A 19,519-nucleotide genomic window follows, 5' to 3' on the forward strand; every position below is an offset into this window, starting at 1 on the left:
AATTTCTGTTCTTTTAGATTTGGAGAATGAAAATTTCTGGTGCCGGGTGCAGAGGTTTAATCGCCAGTTATATCCCAAACACTTGTGAGGTTTTATTGTTGCAATTTTATGGGATGTGGAATATATTTTATGTTTTTCGTCGTAAACATATTCGATTGTCATCGAATAATATTAATGTCGTCAATATGAAAATACAATTATAAAACAAGACACGTGAATGCCTGGGGTGGGTTTGTGTAGGTGATGTAACTGGTTTATGACAACTGCCTGTGTTACATTTGGTCCCTTTTCGAACTAATCTACAATTATCTTAACTACAATGGAGTAGAGTAAATATGATGAAGAAAGTGGGGTATGTGCATGTTGTTGTTTTTTTACATTACGTGCAGATCAAAATTGTCGCACGAAAGGAAAGCATCCACATTTTCGCTCGTAAAGCCCGATGTAGCGCTGCATAAAGTGCCAATCCATGATTTTCTCCACACCAATCTCGTTGTAGCCAATAAGCTTACTAGTTCTTCCAAAAACCAAAGGATAAAAGATGTTTAAACACACGCGCCATTTCATTGTGGGAACGAAATTGTTACAAAACTGTCAAACTCAATTGCCAGCAACATAATTATGGGTTAAGTTAAAACATATTTAAGTTCATGTGAGACACACGCCGCGATGGCTTCTTACAGCGGTCTCTTCAGGGTGTTGCAGCGAGCGGCTAAGACCGCGGCCAACACATATCCATCGATCGGCTGAATCCAGCCAACGTTGACTTGCCGTGTCAGTTCAGGTAGCGTGTCTCCACCCGCCGGCAAGACCTCGATGTCATGTACGCCTACCCAACGATACCATGCATGACGAATACCCGCTTCAAGAGGGGTCCTTTTGTGAACTTGCTGAATTTGCGACAAACCGTGTGCACCAAAGCGTGCAGTGTGTTTTTCACCCTTTAAAACTGCAGTTCGCGTGTGTTAAGAGACTCTTTTGGGGGCGCTTGAAACAATAGTTGCAACCGCTTTAGTGGCATATTTATTCGATAAAAGCAGAACTGGCGCTAGCTAATTGCAAGCTTTTTGTTAGTTAGTGACAGGCGATCTGATTACTTGTAACGACGATAATAATAATCTTGCTTTTTAAATAAGTGAAGCTATTTTTCGGCAAGGGTTTAAACAGCAGGGAGTTAGCATAAACACCAAGTCTATGAACGTATTTAAATCGTGACAGACGTTGGTTGCAAGTGTAAAGACCAGTTAACATATCTGGAGCGATGTGTTTATTTTAATCGAACAGCACACAACCTTCTCCGTTGCATTGCAAGGGAGTTATATTTAGAACTTAGTGATTTTGAGCGTTGCTGGTAACTTTGTGGTAAACTGGGATTACAAGAATGCATTACCTACGTCACAAACCAAAGTTACACGCTTAGTTGTCCCTGATTATCAGCAAATCATAAGGCACAGCAGCAACGACATTACTCTGTACTGCTTCGACGTGTGTTTGGTGTGATGATATAACTTTTAAGTCTCATTTTACGCTTGACACAATACCATGAATACTTAAGGAAACAGTTGTCTAGTTACTGTTTTTTCGAGACTTTTTTTGGCGCCTAAGTGTAAATGGTCGTTTTTGGTGTAAGATACTAATATTCTTCGACAATTTTTAATTTGCCCAAACGTAAATTTTTTTCACGAAAGGAAGTAGGTTTGGGGTACATGCGTTTTAGTAAATAACTTCTATCCAAACCAATGCATTTTCAGTCAGTGTTTACCTGTCGCAATGTGACGCAAAATCGGAAACATGAATATTAAGATTAAAAACGTGTGATCAGCGTGTCGTCCGAAGCAGCATCTGGTATACCGAAATATAAAGGAAATGCCCTATCATTGAACTACTATATTTTATGAACCATTAGGCCGATAAATTTATAAACATTAACTTTGTTATGTTGATTACTGTTTTCAGTAAAGGTTGTCGCTGTTAATGAGTAAGCTTGTGCAAATTGCGGACAAACGAAGCAACCTAAACAAACTATCATCTTTATTTATTGCAACAGCATTAGGAGATTGACCGAGGGGTTTACCCAAAGGAAGCAGCTGATTACGTCATCAAACATGCGTTTGAAAACAAGTTAAACCACGATAAAAACCAGAAAATTGATCAAATGGTGGAAGTCGGTTGTGGAAGTGGGCAATGTACAAAGCTACTAGCTCCATACTTCAAACAGGTCTCAGCAACCGACGTCAGTCCGAACCAAATCAAAATGGCCAATCAATGCAACGAGTTTAGTCACGTGACCTACGCAGAGGGAACAGCTGAGGAGATTAAAGCGGATGATGGGAGCGTTGATCTACTGGTGGCTGCTGAGTGTGCACACTGGTTGGACTTGAAGAGATTTTTTGCCGAAGCACAACGAGTTTTGAAACAGGATGGCACATTGGCAATTATCTGCTATTCTGTTCCAGAAGTCTACCCGGCAGGTGGCAGCCGGGAGCCAAATGCAAGTCTGTATAATAAGGCCATTCAACAAGCGTTTGAAAAGTCAAATTATGATCGAGAGGCGTACGCAGAGCTAGTAGCATTGTACCCTAACATTTATTCAAAAATACCCACTCAACATAAGACCAGCACCGTTATTGAAACAACAAAAACTGTCAATTTGACCACTTACAGGGCAATGCTGAAAACTGTAGATGCCTTCCAAAGCACTGATTTTGATCTTGTGGAAGATTTTATGCATTTGTTAAAGAAAGCGTGGGGATTGGACGAAAATGTTGATGAAACAACGTTTATCATCGATCTGCGTTTTATGTTCAGGGTGATTGTTGCAAAAGATTTGTGTCAATAAGTTTTATTCAACTGTAACGATCTATTCTGTTTTAAGTCAGAAAAAGTAAAGCACCGATTTTGTGTGTGTAACCGTATTATACAAATGATTCTTTGTAGATTGGCGTGGTTGTCTTGCGAAGAAACCTTCATTCTGGTGATAAATTGTTTTAATAGTGTCGATGCTTTCTACGTGTACCATGCATGTACTATAATCGCCAGGTTGGAGTGATATGTTTAAGTAACCCGCTACAAAACATGTACAAACAGTTCATCAGAAATGAATATCACACTATTACTTGCATATACTACGCAGACTTAACAAGACAGTGTTGTAATTGATACGAAGTTGATTTTTATGAACAGAGAGATTGGGAAAATGTGTAATGACTCTGACTGGCAGGTTTTCCACCTTTAGCTCATGTGAATACTTCCAAGCGATTAAAAACTTGTCAGCTAAATTTAATATAATTAGCAAACCCAAAAAATCTAGATTGAAAAAATGAATCAATTTTAATCTATCATTTAGTGCGAAGAGCTATGATCTCAGTCGTCATCTAATGAAAGAGAGGCTCCCAGTTACATTTGTATAAACATTTTACAGAATTGCACATTTTTATTCAAAGTAGTTGTTTGGCAACGAGTGGTAAAGTTATCAACAGCCAACATCGGGACCCGTTTGTATTTAAGCTTCGACATCCATTTCATATGTACAATATCACGCATACAAAAAATATTTTGTCCGCTATGAATCTCAACGCATCGGACGTTATACCCGATCCCCGCCTTCATTCCCTACACAGTTTCTTTGCATATTGGAAATAAATTTCGAGTTATTTTCATCACCAATAAATTCGTGCCAACCGTTCACGTTTTAATGGAAAAGCTTTAAACCTTTCCGGTTTAGTTTTTGCTGATAAAATGCTTGTTATCGTTAACTTTATATTTGCTTAACGTTCACACAATCTCGTTTTTATCCGACAGATTTTATTCATTCGCACTTGTACGTGGCTTTCAACATTTAGTGATAAACTAGTAAAAATATTGTATGAAGTTTCAATTCTACTTATGCACTCGCGTTTTCTATTGATTGCGATGGGGTCACGTGACAAGTTGGTATTATTGCATGATGACATTTCCAGGTTGCTATGACGACAGCCCGATGCTTTAATTGGTACAAAGGTGCAGGACCATTTCATAGCTGTGTTAATTTACGGTGCATTTCGCACCGTTTACAAATTAATGACAAAGCTTGCTAATTTAAATAATCGGAGATCAAATTTTTCAATTAAGATTTTTTTGTTGAAAATGACTGTTGCGTTCACGCCTCATTACGTACATCAGCAACAGTATGCTTGCATGCCGCAGTCCATTTTGCGTGATTCTTGTTTGTGTGCGTGGTATTTTAATTGCAATTTACTTTCCTATAAATGCGTGTGTGCTTGCTTTGTTTTTTCATTTTATGGTTTTGCAATGATTCGAACGAATACAAAGAAACACAACAATGACAAACATTCATGTACAGTTTAAAGCTGTCTGACTTCAAACTTTGATATATTTATCGCATACTTTGTCCAACGTTTTATTAGTTTAGTCTGTAAAGTGTCTGTAAAGGTTTTAAAATCCGGTGTAACTGCAACTATCGCATACTGAATTAAGGCGCAGCGGCAGAAGTTAAACCCGCTGGTGGTTCAATAACGATAAAATATTTATTTAATTCTACCTTGCACTTTTGATTAAATATCTATCAAACAAAAATGCATATATCTCGACAAATTATTCACCCTTCAGTTTACCTTCTGTATGTTTTTTCAGTGAATCAACATCCCAAATTATGTTGATACGGATAGCTGTGGTTTGGATAAAGATCAAATAAATACGAGGTACGGGTGCTGAGTGCAGCGGTTGAGGCAAAAAGGCAACATATATTTTAGACTCTCATTAAAAAGACATGACCAAACGACTGCCAAAAAATCACGAAGGCAACACAAGTTTCATTCTTTTAGATATGGAGAAAGGAACTTTCTAGTGCCGGGTGCAGAGGTTTAATCGCCAGTTGTATCCCAAACACTCGTGTGGTTTTATTGTTACACTTCAATGGAGGTGGAATATATTTTATGTTTTTAATCGCTTTTCATCGTGTTATTCATGTCGTCAATATGAAAATACAAGTTTGAAAACAAGACACGTGAATGCCTGGGGTAGGTTGGTTGTTAATATCACTGGTTTATGACAACTGCCTGTGATACATTCGGTCCGTTTTCGCCAAATATATAAACCAAGCTGGCATGCCGTACAACCACAATGGTAGAGTTATAATATTCAAAATAGTGTGATATGTGCATTGTTTGCAGTGGGCTTTTAAACTTACGTGATAATGTGAACCGGTCTGGTCAAGTAAAGTACATGTTGTTTTCTCATTACGTGCATATCAAGCTAATCGCAAAAAAAGGAAAGCTAACATAAACAATATCGCCCGCAAAGCCAGAAATAGCGCCACATGAAGTGCCACTCCACGATTAAAACGCCACCATATTTTCGTGTGCATATAATCTCAACCACAGCAAACCACCACTCAAAAACTTGTCACGTCGGTATTATTTATGGATGCGCACGCGTTCCTAACGACCGAAAAAAGGCGGGTTTTCTATAAAAGCGCCTCGAGATCAATAATGAATAAGAGATGAGGTGGTAGCGCAGGATGGGGGTAAGAAGTTTGTATTTTATGGCGTTTAACATAAAACAATTACGTCGGTATCACGTTCTTCCAATTCTTGGAGAAATGTTTTAGTCAGAGCCCAAGTAATCGGGACGAACACATAATATAATTTATATTTGTATGATGCCATAATATTGATCGTATTGCTGGCAGTTCTACTAAAGTGCGATGCATATACCAGCATTGGCTTTTTACGTGTATGCCGGCTTGGTCCGTTTCAGCTGTGCGATCCTTATACACGTTAGTAGTACATTTCTCCTCACCAATCTTGCTACGTATGTCGTTGCGTTGTTGACCGCTTACTAGTTCTTCCGAAAACCAATGGTTAAACGACGTTTACATACAGACGTCATCCCAGGAAAGAAATGTTACGAAAGTGTCAATCTCAATTGTCAGTAACAGGATCACGAGTTCAGTTAAAACAACGTTTAAGATTATGTGCAGGGCAGTAATGTTTCAAGCAGTCGCACTTAGTTTATGTCCGCTTTAAAGACACATGTTGGTAACCTAACGAAACGTTTTTTACATCTAGCAATGAAGTAGCCTGAGAAAGTTGTGTAGTCGGGGAATAATCGGAAACTGATTATTTATATGTTCGTTAAACAGTCAATTTCATTGTTTAAAGGTTTTGGTAATAAGGCCAATGACCGGAAATCGTTATCTGGCGCACAAAATTATCGTGTTAAAGGATCTTGTGAAGAACAGCTTTTCCTCGTAGTTAGCCTGCTCATGACACGTACGTCCTGTATACAATATGATTATTTCACATATAAAGGCACGAACCCCGTCGAAAATATATTTATGCGTGTTACTGGCATCTTTATTCCGACAAAAACCCAACCGGAGCAAACGCACGAACCTCGCAAGCATTTTGTTAGTCAGTGATGGGCGGCGGTAATACTAATCTTGCTTTCTAAAGACGTGGAGTTATTTTTCTGCAAGGATAAACACAGCAGGGAGCATAAACACCAAGTCACTATGAACGTATTTAAATCGTGACAGACGTTGGTTGCTAGTGTAAAGACCAGTTAACAGATCTAGAGCGATGTGTAAATTTTGACCAACATTTTGCCCGAGGGCGTCCACGGGTGTACGACCGATTAGCTCGCAACCTTTTCCGTTGCATTGCAAGGGGAGTTATAATTAGGATGTGGTGATTTTGCGCGCAGCTGGCAACTTTTTGGTAAACTGGGGAATGTAAGATTATTATCTATCAAAGCGAACTCAAGAAACCCTCCGGTTGTTTGTATCTCCGCGGTTTGCTGAGCACAAAAATAACTCTTCCGACGTAAGATTAGACCAACATTCTACACGTTCTGTTTCTGTCAGGCGCACAATGCAGGGTTTAGGCAGTGCTACAAACCATTTATAGCACTGTAAACGCCTCTAGTGAGTCTAAATAAAGTTAAAGAAACTTTGAAAGAAAGTTATACGCCTTAGGAAGTGCTTAAAATGAGGAAAGATACAGAACAAACTGTTGATAAGCAGATTAGAAACGGGTGAGCGTGTCGCACGAAGCAGAATCTGGTATACAGAAATGTAAAGGGAATGCAAATGCCCTATCTTGGATGTACCTGTTAATATGTATGCCGGTTGCAGACAAACGAAGCAAGATTTAAACAAAATATAATCTTTATTTATTGCAACAGCATTAGGAGATTGACAAAACTTCAAGCAAATCTTATTGACAAATAATATTGAGGAAACATGCTCCGTTATTACGAGGAAGAATCCCTCACACAATTCTACGCCAAATACCGAGGGGTTTACCCAAAGGAAGCAGCTGATTACGTCATCAAACATGCGTTTGAAAACAAGTGGAACCATGATAAAAACCATAAAATTGATCAAATGGTGGAAGTCGGTTGTGGAAGTGGGCAATGTACAAAGCTACTAGCTCCATACTTCAAACACGTCTCAGCAACCGACGTCAGTCCGAACCAAATCAAAATGGCCAATCAATGCAACGCGTTTAGTCACGTGACCTACGCAGAAGGAACAGCTGAGGAGATTAAAGCGGATGATGGGAGCGTTGATCTACTGGTGGCTGCTGAGTGTGCACACTGGTTGGACTTAAAGAGATTTCTTGCAGAAGCACAACGAGTTTTGAAACCGGATGGCACATTGGCAATTATTTGCTATTACTTTCCTGACGCTTGTCCGGCAGGTGGCGCCCGAGAACCATACGAAAACTTGCATTATATGACAAGGCAAGAAGCACTTGACAAGTCAAGTTATGATCGAGAGGCCTACGCAGAGCTAGAAGCATTGTACCCTAACATTTATTCACAAATACCGACCCAACATAAGACCAGCACCGTTTTTAAGTCAACAAAAAGCGTCAGCTTGGCAGTTTACAAAGCAATGCTGAGGACGGCGGATGCCATTCAAAGCGCTGATGCTGTTGAAGAATTTATCCATTTATTAAAGAAAGCGTGGGGATTGGACGAAAATGTTGATGAAACAACATTTATCATCGATTTGCATTTTAAGTTCAGGGTGATTGTGGCGAAAGATTTGTTGCCGTTTAAACAGTTTATCGCAAATTTGTAAGATTTCTATATTAACTGCGATGATCTGTTTCGTTTTTTAACAGGAAAAATAACATCCATTTTTCACGTACAAGTTATTGTTTTTAAGTTGCATGATTGTCTTGTGATTAACATTTAGACTTTGATATGTGCGTTAAAGTGTTTTGAAAAGGAGTATGTCGATATTTAATGCAAAACTCTACGCTGTAATCACAAAACTTTTGTGATCAGTGTTTGTTCCCCGTTATACTAAAACATTTTATACAGTCATGCCCAATCAACACCACACTGTTATTCGCAATAATTACACAGACTGGCTTGAACTAATTTGCATTTCAAACAAAGTGGTGTTAATTACCAGAGTATTTGAGGATTTATGTTATGGAAGCAACTCTAACTGTAGGAGCTGGTACTGGGGATGGTATGGCAGCTGCAGTGTTAGTTACGTTCAAATAAAATTAACAAATGAGAATTCTACTAGAGGAATAAAATACTAGACAGCTGAATAAAATTACCAAACCAAAATCTAAACACAAAATTAATACCAAAATAAAAAAATCTCCAAATCTGAAAACAACACGTATTCCTTCCACAAAATAATAGACATAAATACTGCACAATAAAAATTCGACAACATCGAAGTTAGTGGCCCTAATTCCCCCGTGAACCATAAAGCTAACCTGAAACTACATCGTGAAAACACTTTGACGCTTGGTCCAATAAATTGAACGAAGCTGTAATATTATTTTACAACGTAGGGCCAACCTTGGTGATAACTATGACGTTACAAAGTCACTTTTAACATAATGTGATACGCAGCCACAGTAAACCAGTTAATTTGCCTTTTGAAATTCCGTTACATAATTTTTTTCTACAAAAATATTGCCTTACCTTGTCCCAATACAAGCGAAGCTGTTGCAGCCATTCAAAGGCGGTGACGTCATTGGTGCCGGTCTTAATCAACTTATCGATGACGTCACGTGCATGCACTTCAATTGTGACAAGGGCGACGACTTTGGATCTCTGGTTTTTGTTTAAATTCCCCCGAATAGCTTCAGAATATTTGTTGAGCATGGAAACCTACAATGACAAGGTATTCATTTGAACATATATTTGAGAAATGCTTCAAAAGCAGTTTTATGTACCAGTGTCACAAATTAAAAACAACATGTTTTCGAATTCACATGCAGCGTAACATATGTAGGACTTGACGCGAGACATTCAAGTAAGAGCAGTTTGACCAACCAAGAAATAGCTAGTTTGTAAGTAATAAGTTAGCTGTGCGTTATCACCTGCTTCTTCTTGACGCTCTTCAATGCTTTCTTATCTCCGCGTTCTTTACACGTGATCAGAGCTTTGGTGCAATCAGCAGTCCACTGGATTTGACTTGCAGTGATTACTGGCTGCACATTTAAGAGTAAAAACAAACTTAGGAGTTTTTTCTGGTAAATCACTATTACGCGTGTAAACCAGTTGCCAACGGCAACAGTTGCATATCGTAGCAACGTGAGTTTTTATCCGAGTAATTATTGGTAAAGAAAGCGCATATGGCGTATAAACAATACTCACCTGCCCAGGCCACTCTTTAATCCATCGATCTCTCTTGTTCAGCATTTTCTTCAATGCGTTTCGTGTTTGTTTTAAAACCTCCTTTAGTGTCCACCTCATAGTTCGTTCCACGTCACACAACCATGCCTCCACCGGCCCTGTAATTTCCAAACAACACTTACAACAATGCCACAAATTTACCTCAAAATCAAAACCACAAACCAAGTAAATTGTACTGAGTCTTAAAAGAGGGAAAGCAAGTGGATTAAAATAAATGTTTCCATTCCTAACCTTCAAGTAAAACAGGGTTTCCGAATTCGACAAACTCTCCTTCAGAGGAATACATTCCGGATGCTTCCATCTTCTGCCCGTGTCCGATCTTCTTCATCATCAGAGTCTTAATGTTGTCGAAGCACTTCTTTAGATGTGGTTGTACCTGGAAGGAAAAAAATGTTTTCTTTAAAAGCAAAGGTCACTAAAGTTTAATTGTATTTCGTGGAGAACGTAAGGAATTCCTTTCAATAAGAAATGTTTTTCTATGAGGTAAATTTATTAATTGAAAAATTGTGTTACTGCGCAAAATGAAATGTCAAACAAATTTTCCCAAGTTTGCCACAACTTTCTTACTACCACACAAATATCATTAATCATCCGCATTTAAACAGTTGTAAACAAGTTCAATAATACAACGAAACTATATGAGCATCAGGATATTTACTCACAGCTTCTGGGTTTCGCGATTGACCGAGAATTTCCAGCAAGTCGTCGTTTGAAAGGAAATAAAACCTCGGGAAGATTTGACGTTTGGTTTCAAGATACATGTCAAGTGACTTCTGTATTTCCTCAAGTTTGCCGTTCATATCGTTCAGCTGCTCCAACATTCCTATAGAAAAGTAAAACATTTACCTACCATGACGAACATAACGTCCCAGCACATATTTGCAGTTTTCCGTGGATTTATTATTTGGGAAAATAGTTTACGGATATTTTTTTGACAAACCGAATTATTTCACAATTGCCGACCTGGATGGTGAGTTCCCCTCCTTGCGTTGTTATCTTTATGCAATCTCGTCATTATCATCTTCCAGTTCTGGTTGACTTCATCAAACTCTGCCGATTCCCTCGGAAGTTGTTTGCGGATATCTTCTCCCATGAAAATGTTCTAAGCAAATTGACGAAGATTTAAGAAAACATCAATATATGCGACCAAATAAGTTTTTAATTCCACAAATAGAAAAACAATATGATAAGCAAAGTGGAGCCAATAATATGAATTGTGTATAAGCTGCAGACAGATGGCCACTGTTTCGACCTAAAAGGTCTCATCCCAATGGATTGGTGCCCAACGGATGACGGTGATTGCATAGTCACCACAAAGTGGAAGTCTTTGCTTGTCCGTTTGGTCAGCAAAGTCGTCTGTTAGTCACACCAGCTGCACTGATGAGACCTTTTAGGTCGAAACAGTGGCCATCTGTCTGCAGCTTATACACAAGAAAAACAATAGTTTCACGTAAATGCATGTGGCAATTGTATTTTTTAACAAGGCGAATTGATTTATTTTTAGAATTTAATTGTTTGAGAACGTTCAAATCGTATTCGTTGTTTTATAAAAACGTGTAGTTTACCTCAAGGTACATCCACTGTCGTTGCACAGTCAGAATCATTTCAATGCACTCCATGATAAGTGACAGCGTCCTTTCCCATAAATCGACTTGCTTTTCGAAAGCTTTGACGAAACGAGAAGCCTTCATTGTCGACAGCGTCACCTGGTGGTCCTCGAGTTGCTGGAATATTTCGTCCGTTCCACGAAGTCTGGGTGAAAACAAAAAAATTAACCCCTGTTATAAATGACGTTTGGTGCGATTCAACCAAAAATTTAAGCAAAATAGCAAGCTTGGTAGATGTTCTGTTCAGAAAAATACATTTCGCATCGTCAGTATGCGCGACTTTTTTGTTGAATCGTTTATTTGTGCAGATAAGTTATAATACACTTAACAGCAACAGCTGCAGCACAGATATTTTTTGGTAATACGACCTCGATTAACATTAGCATCGCAGTATTAAACAACATATTGCTGCAACTTACTTGAAGTGTCCTTTATCCTTATACGGTGTAACGTCAAGGATTATGTCGTTCCAAACAGATTCAATTTCAGATAAAGTCTGGAAAGAGAAATCAATGTGGATGATCAACAGACAATATTTCCCTTTCGTAACCACACATGTAGGGAAATGTTTTGCTGATATAGGGGAAAATTTGGCTCATATGTTAACGATTGGTTAAACATCTTGACTAAGCGCAACTTTAATAAAATATTGCGTACTTCCTCGATCGCCAACTCCTTGCTGGCTGCTCCAGATATTTCCGAAATTTGTTCAGCATGCGAATCCAAACCAAGTTCTATGATTCTCTCCAATGTAAAGGTTTCGCTTTGATGGTCAAAGGGCCGTTGAACCTTCACGTAGCAAACAAACATATAAAAGTTAAACATGCTCCTTTTTTTACACAAATACAATTGATTTTTGCACACTGTCGGTTTCTAGGTAATGCTTAGCAAAGTACCGACGCAATGTCAGAACGACAGGAGATAAAGCAAAGTCGTCGTTCTAGAACAGGGTTTCTCAAACTGGGTACCGTGAAGTTGGTTCAATTGCGCCGCGAGAAATTTTATCTAAAATGTCATAAACTACCACTGCAATAGTCGGTTTCCTTGACGACAATAATTAAAAATAAACAACGTTCGAAACTAAAAGCAGTCCTGAATCATAGCAATTCGTTCACCTAACCAGGACCACCTGCTGTTTCATTTTAAATCTTGAGCCGACTGAAAAGTTTTGTGTGCCGCAAACGAATTAAGAGGATCCAAGTGTGTCGCTAGCCTAATAGGTTTGAGAACCCTTGTTCTAGAAGACGCTCCAGGCTACGTTGGTGTAAGGCAAGTTCAGTAGTATCTCAGTGTCCAACATATTGACATTACTTCTGTTTTAATTTGGCTCCAATGACGTTCACGCATGGCCTGGTTTTTCAGGTCCGTGATGAGAGGCATTGTGCGTTTGAATTGCTCAATTCTATTCTTCGAGAAGTCAACAACCTCCCACTCTTTGTCCTGCAATCAAAAACACAAGGAATACAACGTTAACATTGTACCCTGCGGAAGAAACTTGCTATTTTACACTCGGTTAATCGATTTTTTTACATGACTTAATTTGAAAAATTCGAACTTTTTACCTTGACTTCACGACTGAGTTTGTTCAATTTCTTGTACAAACCCTGAGCTGTCATCTCCATGTCTGTTGTGACGAGGTCGTTAAATTGACCAACCTTCCACTCCGCCCACAACTGTTCCCATTCCTTAGTAAGATCCCAAACCTAAATAAAAGTTTTGTTTGATTTGCGAGTGAGTGTTACTTGCGTACTACAAAAAAACAAACGGTTTAAATATGCTTCACATCAGGTATTCCCAAAAATTTTCGCTCAGGACCTCTTTCAATTAAATAAAATGTTGTCAGACAGTAATATAATTTTTGATTGTTATTATGACAACAATGCCGACAGAGTCGTGACACTGGTAAAGGTAACAATTGTTACTTGGTCAATGTTGTCCAGGTCTTTATCCAGACTGATAAGATCTTTAGAAGGTTGTTGTTCGATCTTGAAAATACCAAGTCCTCGTCTTAATGAGACTTCTTCCAACTTCAAATCACCAACTCCTTTCCTGTAATTAACATTATAACACATCATGAAAACTTCCCTGGTGTTGATAACTCGCGCAAAAACAACTATTAATTCTAACCAAGGTTTTGGTCGTTATTCAACAAACCTTCATCGGGTGATACTTTACGAAAAAGAAAGGGTCGGAAAATGATCACCCCGATAATGGTTTGTTAAATAACGACCGAAATGTTGGTTAAAATAAATATATTTTTGTCCAAAGAGCCCTGTGTTTCTTGTCAATATGTCTGGCAGCTTCAGTAACAAATTGCCCGGCATTGTTTCTTTTTCAGCAACGAATTTGCAATTACACAATAACACCAAAACTCCATACAGCCCATTAAAAAAGAAAACAATACAACCAACTGCGTATAACTAAATACTAACTTGAAGTTTCCGATAACTCCAATCGCATCCTCCGATGTGAATGAACTTGTGAATGGACCTTGCTGAACGAAATCGGATGAGAGCGCACCTACACGCTTCCTGAACTCCTCCGCTTGACTCAGCAAACCTGTCTTGAATTTCTCTTTGTTCTTTTTCAGCATGACGTCTGCATCTATTATAGCTTGTTGGAAGGCGACCCACTCAGAACCAAGGTTGTCCAACATAGTCTGGGTCTGCGTTGTTTGCATTAAGGTAACTAATTGTATGGTTTCAAGAATTATTGTTGTACAGTATAAAATATGAAATGAAATATTTTATACCTAAAAAATATAGCATAAATATCGACATCGCCATTAAAACTATTTAAAAAAGGAAAATGGTTTAGTTCAAGTTTTTCCTCAGTTGATCAACTACGAAATTGAGTTGGAAATTACCTCTTCCCCAATGACCACTTCATACTTGACAAGTATTCCGAACTGATCGTTGATTGGTGGGATTCGTTCCTCTGTAGCTTGTATGTCTGTGTGCAACTTCTCCCATAATTCAAGACCTTCACCCAGTTCGTCCAACGTCTTAGGTATGTGACTTACCCTGCAACAAGCGATTGAGACGTAAATAGTTTGTCAACAGAACTTAACGTTTGGTGAAAAACAAGAAGGTTATTAAAATAAAAACACATATTAGAAAAGGTTTGGAAATCTTGAGTTTAAAAAAAATAATATTGCACCTTTTGCAACTTGACAGGAACATTTGCTTTGTTAGCAATGAGATTTATGTTCTGTATATGATATATTGCGGAAATTTAAATAAAGCAACACTTGTTCTGATTTAACAAAGATATATATAATTTTCTACTTCTCTGCGTTGTTCTTCAGGAATTCGGTGAGCTCGGTTAGTTTCTGGGACGCCATCTCGCGGAGGAGTGTTGTAAATTTACTCTGCCACTCGTTGCAGTGAGAGAGAAGAGCAAATTTGAGCGGGGAGCAATCCAACAACACGAACTCAATGTTAAGAACGGTTTCCTCCTTTTGAACATTGTTGCTCACTTCTGTGTATCTGTGTGTGGAAAAATATAAGATGTTGCTAGGTATATGCAACGAGACCTTTTTAATACCTAAAATAAACCTTTTTCAATGTGTATTTAGGCGCCTAAATTTAGCTAGAAGCTTTGACTTAAAACAACAACAAAAAAACATAGTAAAAGTGTTGTGTGATTAGCGAATACGTTAAACTTCACAAAGAAGCATATCTGTGCGTTTACAAATCGATATTTTGCCTGAAAAGTTTTATGGTTTCGTTCGCGTACCTTCCAATGTCAGCATCAAAGCTTGCAACAGGTGGATTCAATCTCTGATATCTTCGAATAAACGCGTCCTTGTTTATTTCCCAGATCTCCTTGTAGTTATCCCAGGTTGTGAGATAATTCTGAAGATGTTTTGAATTCTCAACCATTCCATCCTGGATGCTGCGGTGAATTTTACGAGTCTCCTCGTCTTTCTCTGCGATAACAAGCATTTTCCCACAATAAGGTCGTAATGAGAATAGTCATGTGACTTTTGTTGAAGGTCTTTACAATTAAACCAGCAGTTGTTAATACAGAGGTTTGTTAGATCCTAAAACCACCCAAAAACATGACTTTAGTCTGTTACGTTACGTGAGCAAAGTTATAACAGAACGTCTGATGGTTATCAGTAGTTTTATGGAGAACATATTTGTGATGAAATAGTGAACCAGTCTCTACATATAGTCCTAAAATTGTGTTACACTGAATGGGTCGACCCCGGTTACTTTCTAAACAAAATAAATGCTTCGGAGACATATCTGTAAATGACACCATAACCCACCAATAATAAGTGCGATGCTTTCCTTGTGTTCATAATGCATTCGTTTACTCCGTGCAAGGATCTCAGGCAGGTGTTTAAATCCAGCGATGGCGCTAGTGAGCTGTGTGCTGACGTTGCGAACGATGGTGGCAAGTTGCTGAAGAGTCGGCGAGAATTCCACCTACAAAAAAAACACATGACAGAATCATTACAAATACCAGTAAACAATATGTTTGGCATAAATAGAGAGTATGTACATCCCGCCGTGCAGCTGCTGACCCTCAGTTAACGAAATGAGAATCTACCACAGACAATCCAGTAATGGTGATAAAACCACAGCGATAAGAAAGAAGTGATAATAATTGAAAAAAGAGCGAGAATAAAAGAACGGACAGGGAAAGTGAATCCAAACCACACAATCCGGGAGGTGACAGTGTGGGGAAGTGATTAATGTTATCGTGCCTAAAAACGGTTCATAGCTCCCAAAAAGAACTGCTGCTAATATTATTGATTGTATTACTTGTCCAATAACTGAAGGGGACCTTTCAAGGAGGAATACATTAGATTAATATGAGATGCCATTGTTAAGACACTTGTATCTCCATGTTTGGTGGTTAAGTGATGTTGGATACAAGCGTATATCGATGGTGCTCCCTAATTTCTGTGTGACTCAGTGAACTTGTTTTAGTTTGGTTTGACCAACATATTCGGCTCGGCATTAAAGCGAGGTCGTCACACTACATTCTCTGGCTCAATTAAGGGGTTGCGTAAAAAACATTTTTTGAATTTGTCCATATATTATGCAAATGTTTCTTTTTTGTTGTGACTTACAACAGGTGTGTTATTTTTCCCATTCTTTAACACGACTTTCACGCGGAAGAGAGGATTTGGAGATGATTTTCCATCTCCGTTGATTGCTTTCGATATTTCCAGCAAAGAAGATTTGACGTTGAGTCGGAAAGCATCTTCAACGTATTGATCGATTCGTTCAGTGTACCTCACCCAGTGCTGCTGGACCTATAAATAATTAACAAAAATTATGAAGTGTAGTGTGGATTTTTGCATTATCTTCGAACACTTCATGTACCTGCGTTTGAGTATGTTCACAAATCGATTGTAATTTGACCAAAAAATAACTACACGGGTGAACAATGAACACAAGAAATAAAGTGGCATGGACACTAATCAAACCATTACGGTTATCGAGTCAGGCGCCCACGAGACTGTAATTTTCTTACGGTGCAAGATTGCAGTCATTCGTAAGTCATTGAGAAAATGCGACGCAATACTTTTATACAACTCAAAAAAACAAAGGTCTTTCCTCCGTCTAATGCAAACTAAAATATTGTAAAATCAGTTAAAAACTTACATCCATCCCATCGGTCTTAAACACCTGGTAAGTGTTTTTCATTGTCTGTAAAACTCCTTGATGGATCTCCTCCAATTTCTTCTGCACATTATTTCTGTGTCGATATTGGTCGTCCTGAAACTCGAGCTCCTGAAAAAATACGATTACTCGGGACAATAAATATTATTTCCACACACATTTTTTACCTGGTAGATTCGCTTGCCGTCAAGGTGGACAAGTAACATTTCGCTGATCTTCCGACAGTTTTGTGCAATCGTCATGTTTGCCCGCTTGTAATCATCCACTATCGCTTGAACCTTTGCCAACATACAAAAGTTTCGGGAAACTTCGAACAAAACACGTGACGAAACACAAACAACCCAAAGTCAGTTAAAGAAATCGGCAGCGTAATTTCGAAAGTTGATTTTGCGAATCAAAGGAAACAAATTTACTGCTGAAGGTTGCTTAAACTTTATACACAACGATATGTTAAAACCCATTTACACTTAACTACAACCACAAAAATGTCAATCATTAAATGCAACGGAAGGGGACTACGCTTTTAATTGGTTGGTTACAAATTACCTTCTTAGAATGGAGACGACATTCACCAACAAAATACTCAGAAATTCCTTTTGATGCCCAAGTAAGTTTAGTTAGACCGGGGTGAATTTTTTTATCCAAAGAGCGAATCCTTTCCTTGAAAAGTCCTCGCTCCTCAAACGAAAGCACGGAAATGATACGGTTGTAGTCCCTACGTAAATAAAATCAGCATTGGTTAAACGTCGTTGATGGCAGTTTTGTTAAGGATTGCACAATTTGTAACATTGGACAACACCCATTATACGCCCAACTAGGCAACCAATCATATGCTGACCTGACGACCAACAGGACGTGTTCTCGCAAACTTCGCAATTCTTCTCTTTTTGAGTAGACGTCATTGACGTAATGAGGAATTTCGAACATGAGACGCTCCCAGTAATGGATCTCGTTGAATAGTTTCAGAATACTCCTGCGAAGGACCCGTGTTTAAACTTCTGAGAAGGGAAATAAATCCACAAGATACAGAGAAAATATTTTTTTTGCATTTCAAGTAACAAACAATAAATTGACGAAGGAGTTTAGCAGGCGAAACGTGGGTTAATAAAGTTACGTTTTTATTGTGCCAGAAGAACAGACTATTAAATTAAATGACTGTAAATCGTTCTGATTTTTTTTGCATTTTTTATTGCAAACTTCAATGAAGTCCCGAAGACAATGTCATACAAATGTTAACAAACCGTTCGAAGTTCATGTTCAACATATCTTTCGTGACAGCTCCTTTCTGCATGAGCGATATTTCCAACTTCTTTACGCTGCTGTCATCCACAGTAGCAGTCCATTCGTTGAAGGTCTTTCTCACAAATTCGTCAAGAGCTGTGGCAAGTTGTTGGTAAGCTGTGCGTGTTTCCATACCGAGGCCGATCTCAGGCAGAAAATAAGCTCGCTTCAATTCCTGGAAAAGAAATTTTTTAATATTATCTGTGGCGTATATACTATTATTATAGCGACTTGTTCAAATAATAACAAAAAAAAACAATATGTGATACTTTTAGAGTGTTAATGCGATAAAAGGTTATAAAAATATATGTAAAAAAGTTGGAGAAATAACTAACCTCCATTGGTCGATCTATTCTACGCTTGAGTGCACGAGCCCAATGAGCAGCTCCCGCGTACTTGGGTTGGTGGGCCATCATGTTGGTGACCTTTGAACTCAACTCCTTCTTTACGTTGTTCAATTCCTCATTGAACATGGAATAAACCTGTGGTGTGCCAAAAACAACGAGGTGAAAAAACAGAATGCATATTTCATCTAAATGTGAATATTCGAATTAAATATCTTTTGACACAAAAGTACAAGCAATAACGAAAAAAACAATATGTGTAGTGAATAAATAAAGATAAAGTGGACTGATTCTGGTTCATTTACACAATCCCACAATCGTGACGACATTTATATACTGCTACAAACATGCGATATCAGAAAACGAGCAATAATTGCAGCAATAATTGGTATTGACTACACTTGCAAACCATAGGGATGTTTTTGTTACAGATACATTGACTGAGTTGTTACATTTGTACCTCTACAGTCTTTTTGTCAATTGTTCTTTTAATCGACTCCCGAGCTGACAGATGTTGGAAGACGTCCAAAAGCATCACTCCCTCCTCAATAGTGTTCACAGTCTCAAATGCTGACGTAATCAAGTTTTGCGTCATTACTTCCAGATCCTTTACACCGGCGCGGAATCTGCAACAAGCGTAGTAATGGGTTGAATTTGGAAACACATCGTACTGCATTGCAAACAAACAATTGTTTTCTACTTTTTTGTGTTATCAAGACAATTTAAAAACAGGGTGAGAATGATACTGACTTGTTGTAATCATCATGCCACGACGTGTTTTTAACATCAAGTATTCCCTTCTTTACTGTTTGTAGAATTTGCAAATGTTTTTCAAATGTTCCTTCGATTTCAAGCAAACTCCTTTCTATAAATGGACCGCGTTGACCACAGAATGATGGTAGATCCGTTTTGTTTCCGTCCTCACTGCGAATTATTACATAATATAAAAGTGTGAATAATCATTTTGTTT

The 19,519-nt window shown here is 38.3% G+C and overlaps 1 protein-coding gene across 1 annotated transcript in view; it reads right to left on the reverse strand.

The window, feature by feature from the left end:
• Positions 1-19,519, reverse strand: part of LOC145903381 (dynein axonemal heavy chain 2-like) — a 46,652-nt gene that overhangs the window by 23,096 nt on the left and 4,037 nt on the right. Inside the window, exons 11-36 of the mRNA XM_082991464.1 lie at positions 19,300-19,473; positions 19,010-19,175; positions 18,541-18,687; positions 18,166-18,380; positions 17,763-17,897; positions 17,471-17,639; positions 17,092-17,202; positions 16,907-17,035; positions 16,369-16,554; positions 15,559-15,718; positions 15,021-15,213; positions 14,570-14,770; positions 14,149-14,305; positions 13,715-13,947; positions 13,205-13,331; positions 12,845-12,985; positions 12,594-12,722; positions 11,940-12,071; positions 11,702-11,778; positions 11,241-11,427; positions 10,639-10,777; positions 10,338-10,498; positions 9,907-10,051; positions 9,637-9,773; positions 9,360-9,470; positions 8,959-9,147 (exon numbers count right to left, since the gene is read on the reverse strand). Of these exons, the coding sequence (XP_082847590.1) occupies positions 8,959-9,147; positions 9,360-9,470; positions 9,637-9,773; positions 9,907-10,051; positions 10,338-10,498; positions 10,639-10,777; positions 11,241-11,427; positions 11,702-11,778; positions 11,940-12,071; positions 12,594-12,722; positions 12,845-12,985; positions 13,205-13,331; positions 13,715-13,947; positions 14,149-14,305; positions 14,570-14,770; positions 15,021-15,213; positions 15,559-15,718; positions 16,369-16,554; positions 16,907-17,035; positions 17,092-17,202; positions 17,471-17,639; positions 17,763-17,897; positions 18,166-18,380; positions 18,541-18,687; positions 19,010-19,175; positions 19,300-19,473 (4,051 nt within the window). The remainder of the gene's footprint in view (positions 1-8,958; positions 9,148-9,359; positions 9,471-9,636; positions 9,774-9,906; positions 10,052-10,337; positions 10,499-10,638; positions 10,778-11,240; positions 11,428-11,701; positions 11,779-11,939; positions 12,072-12,593; positions 12,723-12,844; positions 12,986-13,204; positions 13,332-13,714; positions 13,948-14,148; positions 14,306-14,569; positions 14,771-15,020; positions 15,214-15,558; positions 15,719-16,368; positions 16,555-16,906; positions 17,036-17,091; positions 17,203-17,470; positions 17,640-17,762; positions 17,898-18,165; positions 18,381-18,540; positions 18,688-19,009; positions 19,176-19,299; positions 19,474-19,519) is intronic.

The sequence above is a fragment of the Ascidia mentula genome, chromosome 5 (assembly GCF_947561715.1).
Source record: "Ascidia mentula chromosome 5, kaAscMent1.1, whole genome shotgun sequence".
In the NCBI taxonomy this organism is placed as follows: Eukaryota; Metazoa; Chordata; class Ascidiacea; order Phlebobranchia; family Ascidiidae; genus Ascidia; species Ascidia mentula.